At 37.9% G+C, this 20,682-nt stretch overlaps 1 protein-coding gene across 1 annotated transcript; it reads right to left on the minus strand.

Moving 5' to 3' along the window:
* Positions 1-10,358: 10,358 nt before the first annotated feature.
* LOC138895758 (uncharacterized) lies at positions 10,359-11,084 on the minus strand. Its single transcript, XM_070180483.1, has one exon. The coding sequence runs from the start codon at positions 11,082-11,084 to the stop codon at positions 10,359-10,361; it is 726 nt and encodes a 241-aa protein (XP_070036584.1).
* Positions 11,085-20,682: the final 9,598 nt, after the last annotated feature.

A 20,682-nucleotide genomic window follows, 5' to 3' on the forward strand; every position in this document is an offset into this window, starting at 1 on the left:
CCAAATCTTCAAGGTGTGAACAATGGCTGCTAACTCAAGATCATGGACAAGATAGTTCTTCTCATGGGTCTTTAACTGGCGTGAGGCATAGGCGATCACCCTACCTTCCTGCATCAAAACACAACCAATGCCTATCCTCGAGACATCATAATACACAGTGTAAGAACCTGAAGCTGATGGCAGAACCAACACTGGAGTTGTGGTCAAAGCAGTCTTGAGCTTCTGAAAGCTCTCCTCACACTCATCCAACCACCTGAATGGAGCACCCTTTTGGGTCAATTTGGTCAAGGGCGATGCAATAGATGAAAATCCCTCCACAAAGCGATGGTAGTAACCCGCCAAACCAAGAAAGCTCCTAATCTCTGTGGCTGAGGATGGTCTGGGCCAACTCTGCACCGCCTCTATCTTCTTTGGATCCATCTGAATGCCCTCATTGGACACCACGTGCCCGAAGAATGCTACTGAACTGAGCCAAAACTCACATTTGGAGAACTTTGCATAAAGCTTCTCCTCCCTCAATCTCTGCAATACAACCCTCAAATGTTGAGCGTGCTCCTCCTGGCTACGAGAGTACACCAGGATGTCGTCAATGAATACAACGATGAATGAGTCCAAATAGGGCTGGAATACACTGTTCATCAAATGCATGAACGCTGCTGGGGCATTGGTCAGCCCAAACAATATCACCAAGAACTCATAATGGCCATATCGGGTCCTGAAAGCTGTTTTAAGAATATCTGAATCCCGAATCTTTAGCTGGTGATAACTAGACCTCAAATCAATCTTGGAGAACACCCTCGCTCCCTGAAGCTGGTCGAATAAATCATCAATGTGAGGCAAAGGATACTTATTCTTGACTGTGACCTTGTTCAACTGCCTGTAATCAATACACATTCTCCTGGAACCATTCTTCTTCGTCATAAATAGAACCGGTGCACCCGAAGGTGACACACTAGGCCGAATAAACCCCTTATCAAGGAGTTCTTGATCCTGTTCTTTCAATTTCTTCAACTCCGCCGGGGCCATACGATACGGTGGAATAGAAATGTGCTGAGTGCCCGGCACCAAATCAATACCAAAGTCAATATCCCTGTCAGGCGGCATGCCTAGCAGGTCTGCAGGAAACACATCCGGAAAATCACGTACCACTGGAACAGAATCAATGACAGGAGTCTCTGCACTAACATCCCTCACAAAAGCCAAATAAGATAGGCAACCCTTCTCAACTATGCGCTGAGCCTTCAAATATGAAGTCACCCTACTTGGTACATAATCTACAGAACCGCTCCACTCAACCCTCGAAATTCCCGATATAGTCAATGTCACCGTCTTAGCGTGAAAATATATAACAACATGACATGGAGATAACCAATCCATACCCAATATCACATCAAAGTCAACCATACTGAGCAACAATAGATCCACTCGGGTCTCTAGACCACCAATGGTCACCACACATGACCGATATACACGGTTCACAATAATAGTATCGCCCACAGGAGTAGATACATGTACAGATGAAACTAAAGACTCACGGGGTATATCCAAAAAATAGGCGAAATACGAGGAAACATATGAATACGTGGAACTAAGTTCAAATAATACTGAGGCATCTCTGTGGCAAACTGAGACAATACCTGTAATCACAGCATCTGAAGCAATATTATCTGGTCTGGTAGGGAGAGCATAGAAACGGGCCTGACCACCCCCTGTTCTGCCTCCCCCTCTAGGGCCACCCCTAGCTGACTGACCTCTACCCCGAGCTGACTGGGCGGGTGGTGAGGTAACTGGTGCTGTAGTCGGAGGCTGACTCCTCTACTGAGATAGACCTCCATGACGACGAGGACACTGCATCCACATATGCCCAAGCTCCCCACACTCAAAACAACTCCCTGGTGCTAGCGGCGGAAACTGAAGGGAACCCCTAGCACCGGGATGACTGGTAGAAGAACCTGGCATGGAAGAGCCCTGAATAGGTGGAGCACGGGGCGAACTCTGAACTGGAAGGGCACTAAGTGATGAGTGGCCCTGATGAGAACTGTGAGAACCATGGCAAGATGATGCACCCCGATGAAATGGTCGAGCTGACTAAGCCTGTCTGAAATGGCGACCTCTACTGTGCTGGAACTGACCCCCAAAAGGAGCACTGCTGAATCCACCCTGACCACGAGGCCTCTTGGCCTCCATCTCAACCCTCTCCTGACCGCGAACCATCTCAATGTACCGAGCAATGTCGACAACCTCATAAAAAGTAGCACCTGAATCCCTCTTTCTGGTCATGAGCAACTGTAGCTGATAAGTGAGACCATCAATAAACCTCATGATCCTTTTCCTGTCCGTGGAAACCAACTAGATTGCATGACGGGCCAACTCAGAAAATCGCATCTCATACTGTGTCACAGACATATCGCCCTGGCGAAGCCGCTCAAACTATCTGTGCAGCTCCTCTCTGCGGGATCAAGGCATGAACTTCTCCAAAAAGACCACGGAGAACTGCTGCCAAGTAAGGGGTGCTGCGCCAACAGGCCTACGCCTCTTGTACGTCTCCCACCATTTGAGTGCAGCCCCAAAAAACTAAAAGGTAGTGAATGAGACCCCACAAGTCTCCAAAATACCAGCAGTACAGAGTATCCTCTGACACTTGTCCAAAAGGTCCTGAGCATCCTCTCTCTCTGTGCCACTGAAAGGTGGTGGCAGAAGTCTCCCAAACCTCTCCAACCTACACTGATGATCCTCAGGCATAGCAGGAACCACATAATCCTGAGCAACAGCAACCGACTGGGCTGGTGGTGCCTCTGGTGTCTGAAATCCCTGAATAACCTGCTCGGGTGTACGAGCGACGGGAGTTTGAGTGCCTCCCCCTAGCCTGAGAAGTGGCTGCGGTCGTCGAAATAGAGACCGCCTGAGCAAGGCTAGTACACGCTGTCAGAATCTGAGATAGGGCCTCCTGAAGGCCTGGAATCACAATAGGCACAGGTGGTGCCTGAGCTGGTGCATCAACAACTGGAACCTGGTCCTGATCTGGGACAACCGATGGATCTGCAGGTACTGCCCTAGCTGTTGTACGGGCTGTACCTCTGCCCCTACTACGGCCTCTACCGCGATCTCGGCCTCTCGCGGCCCTGGCTGGTGGAACTAGTGGCTGGCCCTCCTGACCGGTAGCACGAGTCCTCACATGCTTAGTTACTAGAATCAACAGATTCGCACGACAAGAATTCAAGAATGTGGAGTTTCCTAAAGGTTCTGCAGCCTCTCGAAGATAAGTACAGAAATCTCCATACCGATCCGCAAGACTCTATTAAACCTGCTCATGACTTGTGAAACCTATGTAACCTATGCTCTGATACCAATCTGTCATGACCCAAACTAACCTCTGTCGTGATGGCGCCTATCGTGGAACTAGGCAAGCCGACTCATTTCCAAAACAAACCAATATTTTCATTTCAAAGAAAATTTCAAGGTTATTTAACATAAAACCTCCATTTAAAGAGTTCAAATCAAAGAAAAATAGAAGTGCGGAAAAGAAAAGCCTGACATCGGGGTGTCACTAGTCATGAGCATCTACTACAATCCGTCTAACAATATCAAGGCTAACTCAGCCTGGAAAATAGCTAAATACAACTAGAGGAAGATAAGAGGGGGAAGAGCAGGGGCTGTGATCGCCAAACAGCTACCTTGCTATCTCCAAGAAAAATCTGCAACCAGAACACTCAATAACTACTACCGTGTCCAGCTACACCTGAATCTACACACAAGGTGCAGGGAGTCACGTGAGTATGCCAACTTAGTAAGTAACAACAATAAATAAAGACTGAGCAGTAGTGACGAGCAATAAAGCATATAACATTCATATCACGAAATCTTAGTAAAGTGCAACATGCTTTAAAAACCAGTGTTTGAATCGAATCATCTCGTTTAAACCCGGTTCCAGTAAAAATCATTTAAATATATTTTTCTAACAGTTTTTCAAACAAAGGCTCAATGCAAAGGTGAGCAAAAATGATGAAATCATAAACAGCCCCTCGGGCAAAACATCGCTCATATACGGCCCTTCGGGCAAACTTCATAGTCACTCGTGCCACTCGAGCATACCTCACAATCACTCTTGCCACTCGGGCATACCTCACAATCACTCATGCCTCCCAGCCACTCAGCACTCGGCACTAGCACTCAGTAGGTACTTGTGCTCACTAGGGGTGTGTACAGACTCCGGAGGGGCTCCTTCAGCCCAAGCACTATAATCTGCACGGACAACTCACGTGATGCACGGACAACTCAAGTGCTATAATAATAAAGTATGCTGCAAGCGGGCAGCCCCGATCCATACTCATCCTCACAATTACGCCCTCAGCCGATATTAACATGCTGCGGCGTGCAGCCCGATCCCATAAATATCCTCACAAATCAGGCCCTCGGCCTCTCTCAGTCATAAACCTCTCAAGTCACTCGGGCATTTCAGTAAAACAGGGCATTCGGCCCAAAACATTTATATGCATCAAAATAGCTCCATAAAACTAAGTTATGTGGTAAACAAGTATAAACATAACTGAGTATAGACCTTCAATCGAAAACAATGAGAGGATAGTAAGAAAAAGCCCCTAAGGGTCCAAACAGCACTGGCACAAGGCCCAAACATGGCATTCAGCCCAATTTACAGAAATTCTTTATAAAACATATAAGTATCATATAGTTTCAGAAAAGTATGCAACTTTACAGTCGCTACGGGACGGACCAAGTCACAATCCCCAATAGTGCACGCTTGCATGCCCGTCACCTAGCATGTGCGTCACTAAAAATAGTAGAATGATACAAAAATCCGGGGTTTTGTACCCTCAGGACTAGATTTACAATCGTTACTTATCTCAAACCGGTCAAATCTCTACCCCGCAATGCTCTTGCCTCTTGACTCGGCCTCCAAATGCTCCAAATCTATTCACAATCAGTACAATACCATCAATATACGCTAATGGAATGAATTCCACAAGAAAAGCTACAAAATTAGACCAAAACTTGAAATTGGCTCAAACCCGACCCCCGGGCCCACGTTTCAAAATCCGACAAAATTCACAAAACTAGAAAGTTCATTCACTCACGAGTCTAACCATACCAAATTCATCAAAATACGACATCTTTTGGTCCTTCAAATTCTTAAATTACTCTCCAACAATTTTAAGCCCTAACCCCTCATTTTCACTAATTACAATGATTAAACAACAGGAAAATTACTGTATATACGAGTATTAGGCTCAAGTAACTTACCTCAATGAAAACCCCCTTTATTCCCTCTTCAAAACTCTCCAAAAATCTCCAAATCCGAATAGAAATTGTGAAGAATGCCCAAAAATTCGCGAAATGTTCCTATATACCTTCTGTCCAGGCATCTCGCACCTGCGGCCCCTTTTCTCACACCCGCACGACCGTACCTGCGGTCCAAGGAGCCGCATTTGCGCGTTTCCTCTGTTTCTGCGAAGCCTGCCCAGCATTCCCCTTTCCGCATCTGCGCCCCAGGTTTCGCACCTGTGGGCTCGCACATGCGACCTCCAACTCGCACCTGCGCAACCTGCCTAGCCCAGTGTTGCCCGCACCTGCGCACTCCCCACGTGCACCAACGGCCTCGCACCTGCGACTCTTCCTTCCGCAGGTGCGGAAATAGCAGAAGCAGTACCTCCAGTTGCAAATTCCAACTTCGACAAATCCGTTAACCACCCGGAATCACCCCGAGGCCCTTGGGACATCAACCAAAAATACCAACAAGTCATATATCAACATACAAACTTACTCGAACCTTCGAATCACTCAAAACAACATCCAAACACCAAATTACCCTCGGATTCAAGTCTAAGAACTTCTAAATTTCCAAATTCGGCAACCGATGCCGAAACCAACCAAACCACGTCCGAATGACCTCAAATTTTGCACACACGTCACAAATGACACTACAAACCCACTCCAACTTCCGGAATTTCATTCTGACCTTGATATCAAATTTTTCACTGCCGTCCAAAATCACCAAATTTTTAATTTCTCCAATTCAAGCCTAATTCTACCACGGACCTCCAAATCACATTGCGGACGCACTCCTAAGTCCAAAATCACCTAACGAAGCTAACAGAACCACCCTAATTTAAATCCGAGATCGTTTATACATAGGTCAATATCCGGTTGACTTTCCAACTTAAGTTTCTAGTTAAGAGACTAAGTGTCTCAATTCACTCTGAAACCACTCCGGTCCCGAACCAACTAACCCGATATAATATAATATAGCTGAATAACACAAAAAGATGTAAAAATGAGGAAAACGGGGCTATAACTCTCGAAACGACCGGCCGGGTCATTACACAAGATATGGAGTAACTCATAAAACAGGAACTCCATATCATGCTCAAACAAGCGGCCAAGTTGAAGTATCCAATAGAGAATTAAAAAGAATTTTAGAAAAAACTGTTAGTTCTTCTCGAAAAGATTGGTCTTTAAAGTTAGATGATGCTTTATGGGCATATAGAACTACTTTCAAAACTCCCATAGGTACATCTCCTTATAGACTAGTTTTTGGAAAAGCTTGTCATTTACCTGTGAAACTTGAACATAAAGCATATTGGGCTATAAAATTATTAAATCTAAATTTGTCAGTTGCAGGTAAAAATCGTCTGTTGCAGCTTGATGAATTGGAGGAGTTCAGACTTGAAGCATATGAAAATGCTAAATTGTACAAAGAAAAGACAAAAAAATGACATGATAACATCATTCGCCATAAGGAGTTTACAGTTGGAGACCAAGTTCTTTTGTACAATAGCCGATTGAGATTATTTCCGGGAAAATTCAAGTCACGTTGGTCAGGACCGTACATTATAACGGAAGTGACCCCCTATGGTGCCATTGAAATACAAGATACAGATGGGGGAGACAAGTTCAAAGTAAATGGTCATCGTTTGAAGCCTTATATCAGCATATTCTTCAACAAACAGGCTTCAACAATCCTTTTTGCCTAATTTTATAAATAAGTCGAGCTGACGACGTTATACTCAGAACTAATTTCTTTCCTTCTCTTTAATCTTTTAAGTAATTATTAGTAGTAACATATAATATTTCCTTTTTAGTAAATATATATAATAAAGTTAGTTTTTTTCTCTAAATAACGATAATAATAGTTGTATTTCTATATTATATATATGTGTGTATATAGTATGTATTAATAAATGTTGTCATGACAGAGAAAAAGTTTCTTAGCCACAAATCTTGCCTTTGTTATAACAGAAAAATCCCGTGACACGAGGGAAAAAGAAATGAGGCTAGAATCGAAAAAAAATAGGGAAGCTCCTTTATCTCCTTTTACTTTTAGTTTGTTTATCACGAGGACATGACATTATTTAAGCTTGGGGGTAGAGTAATATATATTTTTTTCTATTAAAAAAAAGGTTAAAAAAAGTATATGTTGTTACTGAAAATTGTGTTTTTTTAAAATTAAAAAAAAAACTGAAAAAATAAAATAAAATTTGAGTTGCCTTATTCCTAAGGTAACTTATTTCATACACTTCCATGGATTTCTTGTTCGGTTCTTTGCCATGGTCGTAATATTTTGAACCGAACATTTTTTGTTTTTTAACTTTTAGTTATTTTAATTTATTTTGGTAAATAAGTTGGCTAAAGTTGATTTGACTTGAAAAGGATGAGATTTAGAAAATATGAATTTGATTAAGTACCATTTATGGGTTTTAAGATTGCTTTTCTAAGCTCATACTTACTTATTGGTGATTGAAATTATAGTTTTCTTTGGTCCCAAGTACATTGTGCGGTTAGCTTATATTGTCTAGTTCTCTTGCTTACTTGGAAATCTAGAACTTGCCTTGAATGTTGTTCGAGGCGAAATTCTAGATAGATCTTTGAGTTGAAAAATAAAAGTAGGCATTTTTGTTGAGCTAGAGCCTAAATTGACCTACCTTGATGATTTTTATCCCTAGTTAGCCTAGTTGAGCTTAAATAAATATCTCTTATTTTGTTGGTCGCCAAGCTTCAACCCTTAGCCTGTTTGTTATTATGACTTATTATTTACTCACCTAATTCCCTTTTGTGCACTTTAAGAGTTGATCTAAATATAAAAAGCTAGGCGTGAGGTGCAATTGTGCAAAGAACTGGTGAAAGAAAAATTGTTTCAACTTGTCAATCTTTTGAAATGTTGCCATGAGAACTAAAAAAGATAGTTGCTTCTGAAATTCAAAAAAAAAAAGAAGTGAAAATGATAAAACAAAATAGAGGGTTATTGCTTAAATAAGAGAAAAGGCAATTGTACTTAAACGATAAAATAAATATGTAGTGCCTACAGGGAATTTGAGTCACTATTATCTATATGTATCCTACCCATCCCTAACCCTACATTACAACCTTGCAAAAGTCCTACAAGATCTCAACTCAAAGATTCCTATATTAGTGGAGAACCACATAATAGTCAAGCTTATGACAATTTTTAGTAGCTTGAGGTACTTCTTTGTTGAGAGTGAATGCATTTTTCTATTCATGTCCTTCTCTGTTCTTATATCTATATATTGTGTGATATATGGGCATCTCTTTTCATTTGGTGAGACACACTTGGGATTAGAAAATATTGTGATTTCAGTTCTCAATAGGTGAACATGATTACGGTTAAAATTATTTGAACTCGTGGATTTGTCTTAGTTAATTCTTCTATGTCAAAACTTCTCATGATTTCACTTAAAGTGTTTAGTTACTATGTTCATTTGAGTCTTTTGCCCGAGGACAAGCAAATGTTTAAGTGTGAGAGAATTTGATAGAAGCAAATATCATGCATAAAATAAGTAATTTTAATACTAATATATATATTTTTGTTTGTAGGAATACCAAATGACAATTAAGGAGACATGTGGGCGAAAGAGATTCAGTTTCTGCATTTTACAAAACAAGATCCAAGACAAATAAATTATATATATATATATATATATATATATATATATATATATATATATATATATAAACAGAAGAGAAAGCTGAAAATCAAAAGAAAAGAAGCCACTGTACATGTAGTCTATTATCATGTATATAAAAAAGCAAGTGGAAATTTTCTAATGAGCTCTTTGATTGGCAAAGTTACAATGGATTTCACGAGCACACAATTTTAAATAATTGGAGTGGAAACTTGCCAAATTGGACACAGAAGTTTCGTAACAAATTTTAAACAATGGTCAAGTTGCCAACTTGATAAAATATGAGGTGAGAAGATTCAATGTACGTGACCTGACGAAACATCTATAAATAGCGCCACATTTAGCATCACCTCCAGAAGAGAACAATCTCTTTGGGAGCTTGGCATAAAACATTCTTTGAGAGCTTCTTCTTTTCCTTTCTTCTTTTAGCCATTACTTTGGCTTCATTTCTAGTTCCGAATAAATTATAATATTATAAATTACTCTAATTCATGTTTTTAATTAAATAGAGGGAATTATTCTCTTGAATATTTCTTTCTATTTTCTTATTTAATGGGCAAGAATATTTCCGTTGTCAATACTAACTCCATTAAGGAGTAACTTTTCTTGTGTTGGGAGAATGACGGATCTTAATATTTCTATATAATAGTAGATATTATTTCTCAATTTTACATGCTTGAGCTGAAGCTTTTCATTTAAATTTTATTTGCTTTATAGTTAGGTGTTATTTAATTTGTTAACATCTATCTATTTCATACTACATATTAACTTCTTACTAATTCTGTAATCGAAAGAGGTGGAAGAAGTAATATAGTTAATTTTGGTATTGATAGATATTAACTTTTAGTGACATCTAGCTCTTCTATGTTAAAATTGATTCTACACTTATTTGTAATCGAAAGAGGCGAATATTGTAGTAATCAGTTATAACAAGTGGGTTAACCGAAAGGGACTTAATAAAAAAAGAGCATGTTTTAGTTCAAGTATATATTTTTGGATCTTTAATATTATCATTTTTAACTATTAATTTGTATAACCGAGAAGAGTGCAATTAATTATTCAACTATAGTAATAATATATAAATGTAATCGTGAGAGACATTTATACATTTATGAGAAATAGAAATTGAAGATAAATATATCTACTATATAATAAAAATATAAAGTGAAGTCAGAATCCGAACACCTTTTTATTATATTTGTGAAAAATAAAATATTCTTATTGCGCCATTCATGCATTTTAAGTTAGTTAATTCACAACTCAACTCTTTCTGATTTTCTCAAATAATAATTAAAACAAGAAACGTCTGTAGAATAGATAAACCAATCTCTGTGGGTTTGACATCTTTCTATACTATTATTTGACAGAGTACGAGCAATAATTTTACATACACTAGAAACTCGTCATCCATGTAGCATATTCCTAAGTGTATCTTTCCACACCTAGGGCATGGGGGCCTCCGCTGCTGCTGGAATCTACCACCATGCCGGCCCTGTTGGTAGGAGCCCTTGTTGCCCTGACTGGGCCTGAAACCGCTCCACTGCTGCTGACTGGCCCTGATGGCGGTACACTAGTCGAAGACTGAGCAAAGGATTGAGATGGCCCTGACGACCCTCCCCTGAATGCTGACCTGCCACCACCAGAAGAACCACCAAAGTTGCCCGCAGACCGGGCCTTATTGCTACCCTCTCGCTCCATTATGTTCTTCAATTTGCAGGTCTCTGTGGCTTGAGAAAATGCCACCATCTTCCCATAGTTCATATCAGAATTCAAGGCAGCTGTAGCGGCCTCATTAATTATTAAGGGACTAAGGCCATGTACAAACCGGCTCACTCTAGCCTCCATAGTGGGCATCATGTAAATAACATAATTGGACAGATGTGCGAATCTCATATGATACTCCCACACACTCAGGCTATCTTGCCTCAGGCTCTCAAACTCAGCGGCACGGGCTACCTTAGTCTTGGCAAGTAAACAATGATCAATGAAGGCATCGGCAAACTCACCCCACCTCGCCGAAGGGCTCCCCTCTTCATAGGACTCCTCCCATAGCTCAAACCAAGAATATGCCACCTCTTTTAGGCGGTCGGAGGCCAACTCCACTGCCTCTGTCTCAGTAGCACGCATAACTCGGAGAGTCTTGTGCATCTCATCAATGAAGTCCTGGGGGTCCTCCTCTGGGTTAGTACCCAAGAACACTGGAGGATCCAACTGGAGAAACTTATTCACCCTGGAACTAGCAGAATCCCCTGGCTGACTAATAGGAGTAGGTGCAATATTTGATCTCTGGGCCTAGGATGCCACTATCTGAGCCAACATCTGTATGGCTCCCCTAAGATTCCCATCAAAAATACCAGAATCGGAAGCTGGGGCTAGAGGTGGAACTGGAATATCAGTTGAAGGGACTGTTGCACCCTCAGTAGGTGTAGGAACAGGTGCGGTCTGATCAATTGTAGTAGAATCAGGCAGTGTAGTAATTGGGGGGGATATCTTCACCCCTTGGGTGCTCACCCGCATCATCAAATATAGAATCAACTACCACTCCTGGGGTGACATTGGCTCTCTGGGAAGTTTTTGCCTTCTTCTTAGGTTCCATGTACTAAAAATTATAGCAACGCACGAGTTAAAGGAAGAACAATCTTACAATCAGCTTTATCACACGATCAAGAACATAAAAGAAGTGTATTATTCCTAAATGCCCAAATAGCATATTAATTATAGATGTGGTCGACAATACACCGATAAGAAGGACTCTACTAGACATGGCTCCGAGATATCCTAAGACACTTTAAAATCTTAGGCTCTGATACCAAATTTGTCATACCCCGAACTCCAGGAGCGCGACCGACGCTCAACCGAGTGAACCCAGTCAAGCAAGCCTGTTAGATACTTTCTACCCAAACTCACTTATGAATAAAGATAATACATATTTTTGCTAATTAGACAATAAAGAGATCATGTGTACAATACCAATTTATTACCATTAGTTACTTCATTTTAAAGTCTCAAATTACACATATTTTCATGGTCTGAAGCGGAACAAGTAATTCAAATACAACATAACTTGTTTGACTTTACCCAACACTAATATACAACCCACACTATGTCTAAGAAGCCTCTAATAGATACGAAAGAGTACTATGATAGTGCCGACAATAAGGCTCCGGCTATACTTCAAACACAATACACGAGGAACAAATGATACATGAACCCGAAATGAAGTGGGGCTCACCAAGTCAGCTGGGAAGAGGGTGTACCGCTATCACTGATCAATGTCTCCTGCTGTAGAACCACCTGTATTCATTGAAGATGCAGCGCCCCTGGCAAAAGGGACGTTAGTACATATGGAATAGTACTAGTATGAATGACAAAACACCCTCTCAATAGAACAATCAATAATACAAGCAAGAATAATCATAATATTAGTGGTAGCCTCAAATAACATCAAACTTCAAGTTAGGACCAAGATAATGTTCAAATAAATTTCTATATTTTAAGTTGGGAGATCTTTAGTACCAATATGTCACAGCTCAAAATACCAATACCACTGTACTTTTAGCACGGAGTCTGATCACGGCTCGATCGGCTAGGCCGGCTCATCCGAGACATCAACCACAATCACGATTTCAATTATAATTTCCAGCACAATCACCACCATGTGTGCGGCATGGCATCCGATCACGACCCGATCGGCTAGGCCGTCTCACCACAATGATGTATGGATCGACATCATCCTTTTCTACCAATCATCTTGTTCCATACTACTTTCACATCTTTTCATTTTATTGGCACTAGTAGCCACAATTATAAAATCATTCTTGGCACGTCGTCCGTATTTAGTATTTCATGCTCACCTTTTTCACTTTCACACATCATCATCATCATCATCAACAAGCCGTTTCAAATCAAGATTTTTAGTACACACGTGAGCAATTAAGAGTCTTAGGCACATAGAGAATTTTCACAAACTTTGGCATAATTGCCTTCGTTTGAACTTGACTTGAAATCGAAACATTTTTAATGCACAACCCATACTTTGAATACATTCTCAAATGATAACATAACATGATAAAAGCATTTGGGATACATATTGAACAAATATATTTCAACACAAGCTTATTCGGAATAGCCAATTTTATAATTAACAACTCGGGAATTACATAAATTACATGAATACCATGGGATTCAATTCTAAGAGAGGAGTTTAGCCAACATACCTCGATTTGAGCTTTCCTTAAATTACTACAACACGACAAGGAATCAAAGAAGTGAAACTTTTCCTAACAGTTCCATAGCCTCACGAAGATAAGTACAGACGTCTCCATACCAATCCGCGAGACTCTACTAAACCTACTTGTGAATCATATCACATATGAACCTAGGGCTTTGATACCAACTTGTGACGACCCAAATTTCCCTCTATATGATATCGTAATGGCACTTAGTCTTAGCCTAACAAACATGCAGAAACATCGAAATAATAACTTAAATCTCAAACATCAACAACTATATAAAGGAAAACTGCCACTCAACATATACAAATCCCAAAACCCGGTGAAATATAAGTCACAAGCTCTAGATACAGTGTGGAACACTCCTATACATCACTTTCTATAAAGATATAAAGAAGTAAGAAAAAGAACATGATAGAAGGAGACTCTAAGGCCTGCGGATGCGGGTATGTGTACCTTGAAGTCTCCAAACCATCAACACAACGCACTAATACCGAGGCTGATATGATATAACTGGATCTGCACAAAATATGTGTAGAATTTTAGTATGAGTACACCACAACGGTACCCAGTAAATACCAAGCCTAACCTCGGTAGAGTAGTGACGAGGTCAGGGACATACTGGAAATATAAGAAATAAGGCAGAAAATATAATGATATAATAAAATGGCAGGGAAATGAAACAATAAGAATTTATGGAAAGTAACATCATGAAAATCAAAGAAATCAAATACAACACGGAAGAAAACAAGAATCTTACAGATTAAGGAAAAATAACAACAAACAATACAACAAATAGAAAAGAACAACAGGTCACTCCCGAGGTACCGCCTCGTAGTCCCAAAAGTAAAAATAGCTCACAGTCTTTCCTTATATCACCACGGGATCCTTTATATTTTTGTTTTGAAAATTATTTTCCCGAAATAACACCCCGCGTTTTAGCCCACCTTATCACACCACATGGCTTCTAGTAATTCCCCTACTAGCCACGCGTATCAAGCCCACCTTATCTCACCGCATGCGTTTTAACACACAGACCTTATACCCACCGCATGTGTATCAATAATCACAATGGCACGGCAGAAACCTCGAGCAAACAATAATAACCGCACGACAGAAACCTCGTACAACAATAACAACATCACGACAGAAACCTCGTGCAATAATAGCCACAACAAGGAAGAAACCTCGTGCAACAACCAAACAATCACCTCAGCAATAATCACAAAAAACCAAAACAGAACAACTGAAACATTGATATTTCCATGATAGCAATTCCAAGTAAAGAATCCCATAGTTAAATAACGATTACGAAAAGAAGAAAGCAGGTAAATCAACTAAGAATGTAGTGCAAGTTGCGAATAAGAGATAAGACAAGTAGACTTGCGAAATTAGGCTAAACATGATGACTATACATGCTAAAGTAACTCAATTAAGGCATAAAAAGGAAACTACTTAGCTAAAATCGGATTTTCAATATTTAGCCCGTGTACGCACTCGTCACCTTGCGTACAGGGCCTTCACATATTGCAAATTACTATAACAGTACCAAATCCTAATAGGAATTTCCTTCACACAAGGTTAGACAAGTCACTTACCTCAAACCTCGCTCAATCAATCAATAAGAAGGTCTTTCCCTCGATTTTTCGATACGGAACGACTCAAATCTAGACAAAAACAATTACATACTATAAATATAACTATAGGAAACTAATATAAATAATGAAATTATGATTTTTGCAAGAATTGGAAAATCGCCCCAAAAAGTCAACCCGGGCCCGCCTCTCGAAACTCGACCAAAATTACAAAAATCGAACACCCATTCGATATCGAGTCCAATCATAGAAGAATTATTCAAATCCGATCCCATTTAGCCTTTCAAAACTCAAGAATTTGGTCTAAGAACTCTTACACTTTTTCCCCAATTTTCAACCCAAATCCTTAATTAAATGAACAAATCGAAGATAGATTAATGAAATTTAATCAAAAATGAGTCAAGAATCCTTAACCAAATGTTTTCTCTGAAAATCCCTCAAATTCTCGCTTCAATCCGAGCTCTTAAAGTCCCAAAGTGAAAATGAAATCAAACCCTCGATTTTGAAATTTTAATCTGCTACCCAGTTAAATCCTTCTTCGCGAACGTGGAAATTGCCTCGCGTTCGCGAAGCACAGAAGTGTTACTGACCAAATTCCTCTTACGCGAATGCAAGGGGAAACTCGCAAACGCGGTGACCAAAGCTTCTCAAACTTCGCGATCGCGACGCCCTTCTCGCGAAAGTGTAGACCACGCGTGAAACATACCCAGGTTTCCTTCCTCATCGCGAATGCGTTAACCGGTTTGCGATCATGTAGTACCAAGACCTGACCTCTTCGCGAACGCGAAGGGTAAATTTCCATCCATCTCTGAAAACTCTACGCGAACACGGGAACACCTTCGCGAACGCGTAGAAGGAAACGAGAAGCACCAGATTCCAGCAATCTTAATATTACAAAATGCGCCGAACATTATCCGAATCACCCCGAGGCCCCCGAGACCTCAACCAATAATACCAACAAGTCCTAAAACATTATACGAATTTAGTCGAGCCTTCAAATCACATCAATCAATGCTAGAACCACGAATCGCACCCTAATTCAAGCTTAATGAACTTATAAACTTCTAACTTCCGCGTCTGATGCAGAAACCTATCAAATCAAGTCCGATTGACCTCAGATTTTGTACACAAATCCTGACATTACGGAAATATTCCAACTTTCGGAATCGAAATCCGATCCCGATATCCAAAAAGTCCACTCCCAGTCAAACTTTCTAAAATCTTTCAACTTTCCAACTTTCGCCAATTAACGCCGAAATGACCTACGGACCTCCAAATCAACGTCCGGACACGCTCCTAAGACTAAAATCACCATACAATTGGAACAGACAAAACTCCATTCCGGAGTCGTCTTCATACAAGTCAACATACGATCAACTCTTACAACTTAAACATCAAACTTGGGGACTATGTGTCCCATTTCACTACGAAACTCTCCCGAACCCGTCACCAAGCACCCCGACAAGTCAAGTAACCACAAAATGAAACAGAGGGAGCAATAAATAGGGGACGTGGCTAATACTCTCAAAACGACCGGCCGGATCGTTACAATACATAATGTATATATATACAAAAAAATATACATTTTTCGGTTATTATTTTAAGAACAGCTATACAGAATCATTTTATCAACAATCTGCTTACCTAATGAAGAAATTAATTGGGTAACACTAGTCATGAGGAGGTCATTAGATCGAAATAACATTAGAACTTGAATGATTTCCTATTTCTCATCGAACTGTCTTACACAAACTGAAAAAAACAAACCAAAAATGTAAAAGTAAAAGGTGGTTTTTTCGATCTGTATAAGTTTTGGTAGATAGAGTTATTTGAAATTTATGATGATAGAAGGTAGCAGGTACCACGTGAAATAGTCATGTGTCGCAAACTGATTCGGACACCACCGTTGTTAAAAAAATGTAAAAAAATATATGAATTAGAAATACTATTTACAAAAATGTACAGAATAAAAATACTGTTTACTGTTTCTTTCTATTGAGACATTAACTATAGCACAGCACTGCCAATGAAAACCTACTACATTAATTTTTAAGACAGTAATCATATATTTGAAAGGAATCATTAGGTTTAGTTTTTTTTGACTTGGTTTCTCTTTTTCAATATTTAAATCATACTCTAAATCTTAAACGAAAACTAATGGAAGGTTCAACTTATATTCTAAAATTACTTCTTTTACATTAAATTTATCTTTTCGTAGTCGATATGACATAACTTCAAAAATAGATTGACGTAGAGAAAAATGAAAAACTGGACAGGCTTTAACTTTCTTTATTGTAAATTAATTTTATTAATTAATATTATTGAAACTGGAGAGCTACCAGCGAGAATAAACGCAAAAAACTACTACTCCATGTTTTTCTTTTTTCCAATTGAAGAAGCGTTTTTTGTCACCGAACTACTTGTTTAAATTTAAAAATTAATCAAGTTTCTTTTTGGAATTGAGAGATTGTAGAATTATTTGGTGATACGCAAAATTATTTTTGTAAAACAAAAATATTTTTCTTGTGCTTGGTTGGTGAGCGAAATTATTTTGAAAAAAGATATATTAAAAATTAATAACAACATAAATAAATCAGAGAGTATTTTAATGAAACTTAATAAAAATAATAATAATGTCTAACTGTTAGCTGGAACAAGTAATACACGTGAGGGGAAGTCATTTTTTTTTCTTTTGATTGATGAAAATGTTTCTCCATACAAAAACATGTTCCGGTAACCAAATACAAATAATGACTTCTTTATCTAAAACATCTTCCTAAAATAACTTAACTTCCGTCGTATCAAATATGTTTGTTGAAATTTAAAAGGTAGAATATGAGGACAGCGTTTAAATCATGAGAAAAATGAACCAAAGAGAAGAATCAAAGCGACTTGTTCAAAGGGTTGCTTCATCTTTCATGATGAAATGACAAGATAGTATCACCATTTTGACTAATAAGGTCCTCCTAACCGAGGATCCAAAATTTCAACAAGATGGATGCACTACAACAAAGAAATGAATCTAAAATTTATAGTTGACGAGTTTAACATTTAAGTTTTTACTATTAACCCATTAACATTATAGGTTCAGAATTAAATTCTTTTTTTTGCCAAATTTCAATGTTTCGGAGATTTTGAATGAAAAAAGGAGCAATGCTGTGTATAAAGCATCGCGCATTTATGCAGGGTTCGGGGAAGGGTCACACCCTAAGGTGTGATATAGACAACCTACTCTAATAAAAGTATTAGTGGCTGCTTCCACGGCTTAAACTTGTAGAGGCCGCCAGACCCAACACTTGCTTTAGGCCCCAAACATTTAAGGGCCCCAAAATTACTATTTCTCTATATATATCAGTATATTATTTATATAATTATTTTTTATTGTTGATAAATTTATTTCTTTATTGTCATATTAATTTTTAATAACTCAATTTTTTTCACTAATTAATATAACCAAAATAGTTTTCTGTCAATCTTATTTTACGTTTCTACTGAATTATATTTCTCTATTTATTAGTTAGTCACGTAACTATATCTAATAATCTAACTTATTATTTATTTTTCTCACATAAATTACACTCTCTCCGTCCCAATTTATATGAAAGTGGTTGACTGGACATGGAGTTTATGAAATAAAGGAAGACTTTTGAAACTTGTAATCTAAAATAATTCATAGAAATTTGTGGGCTAGAAATCATCTCATTAAGGATAAAAATAAAAATCTAAAGTTGAATTGCTATCAAATATAGGAAGGGGGCTGACTAAAAAAAAATGAGTCACATAAGTTGGGACGGAGGAAGTATGTTTTTTGGGTTCTCCCATTTCAGTTGTGATACAATCAACATTATTCATTCAATCTTTTGTACCGTATAAAACCAACTTCTCATTTTTTTTCATTTCACATCCTCGCTTATCTAATTTTTCAAAAAAAGATGCTCATTAAATTATACACACACACACACACACACACACACACACACACACACACACATATATATATATATATATATATATATATATATATTAAGCTTTGCTTTAGGCCTCGAATGTTGTTGAGCCACCCCTGTAAACCCGTGACTTATAAGTCACATGGAGACAACTTTATCATTGCTCCGAGGTTTTCCTTCAAATAAAAAAAAGAAAGAAAAAGAAAAAATACTTAATTAAAACACATAATGAGGATACTAGACACGGCCACAAATGCGAGATTTGGAACCTAGCGTTCAATACTAGGAAGAAAAAAAAGGAAAAAATAACAACATAGGCTTTAGATTTGAACCCCCACCTTCACATGCAAATGTGCACAAAATAATTATTACACCATAACTCTTTGAATTTTGGTGAATTCATATATATATATATATATATATATATATATATATATATATATATATATATATATATATATATATATATATATATATATATATATATATATGTGTGTGTGTGTTTACCTGTAAAATGGTATAGTATAATTTATACGTGGTTTATAGACAAGTGAATTGATTTTATACAAAAAATAATAGATGAATTAGATAAAAATGTAAGACTTAGCCTTGAAATTGAATTAAAACGACAGATATCTTAGTCCCGAACGTAGAACTTTCGGAGGCAATAAGGACAATATAAATAAGCAAGAAAGTAAAATGTTATTGAGCTTTTGATAGAATATAGTGTATGCTTGTCAAAAATTTGTGTCCCCCTTCAATGATAATTGAGCTCACTATTTATAGTTACACATAGGGAACAAGGTCTTAGGATCAAACCCCTCTTAAATGACAATTATGAGAGCTATTGAAGAATGCGTAACGATGGGGCAGTGAATGTCATTTTCTCTATAACAAATCATTCATTTAAAGCTATTAAATATTTTTCATTGAATATTACCGGATGACAAGCATTTATTTTGCCTTTATGAATATCATTCTTTCCGATGACAAGCGAGATCATTACCTTCAGGTCCGACTATCTTCTGTCTTCGGCTACACGTGTCGATTTCTCATGCGATCATTAAATATATATATATATATATATATATATATATATATATATATATATATATATATATATATATATATATATATATATAACTAATTTTTTAAAAATATACTCCCTCAATCACATTTTGTATGACAGACACTCTTTTCTTGTAGCCAATCCCAAAAAGAATGACATCTTTCTATATTTAGTAACAATTCAACTTTAAATTTCTCCTTTTATCCTTAATGAGATGATTTTTAGCCATACAAATTTTTATGGATTATTTTAGACCATAGATTTCAAAATTCTTCCTTTATTTGTATAACTCCGTTCTCAGTCAAACACATTTACATAAAGTGGAACGAAGGGAGTAACATTGTTATATATAGTATATCTAGAGGAGCATGGGTGCACGTGCACCATGCTCCTCTAGATAGATATGCCCCTGCTATCTAAGGAGTCTTTTGGTAGGAGGTATAAGAATAATGCTGAATATGGTGTATTAGTAATACTGATATTAGTAATGATGAGATTAGTTATGATAAGATTATTTTTTATCCACTGTTTGGTTTGATGTATTAAAACATTGCATAATTTCTAAAAAATATGATTGTTTATAAAAACACCCTCAATATTCTTTAACTTTGTACAATATTTTTATTGCAATAATTTATTACCCTCCACATTCTTTACTCTCTCTAAAGTCAATTTTTTTTTACAGAATTGCAAATAGCGGTTCTTTTACACTATTCCATTTGCGAATATTATTATTAATCTTTTGTACACATGTTTTTCAGAAAATAGTTTTCATTTACTAAACAAACACCAGATATTCTTAAATATTTTCCCATCAATATTAAAATAGTAAACTGAAATAATGATCATGCGTATTCAAATGTCATCTATGAAATATTGGCGGAAAGTATTTGGAATAGGTTT

This window comes from Nicotiana tomentosiformis, chromosome 7 (assembly GCF_000390325.3).
Source record: "Nicotiana tomentosiformis chromosome 7, ASM39032v3, whole genome shotgun sequence".
Classification (NCBI taxonomy): domain Eukaryota; kingdom Viridiplantae; phylum Streptophyta; class Magnoliopsida; order Solanales; family Solanaceae; genus Nicotiana; species Nicotiana tomentosiformis.

Coding starts and splice junctions, on each gene's coding strand:
- LOC138895758 (XM_070180483.1), bottom strand. CDS start 11,084: ATGCACAAGACTCTCCGAGTTATGCGTGCTACTGAGACAGAGGCAGTG.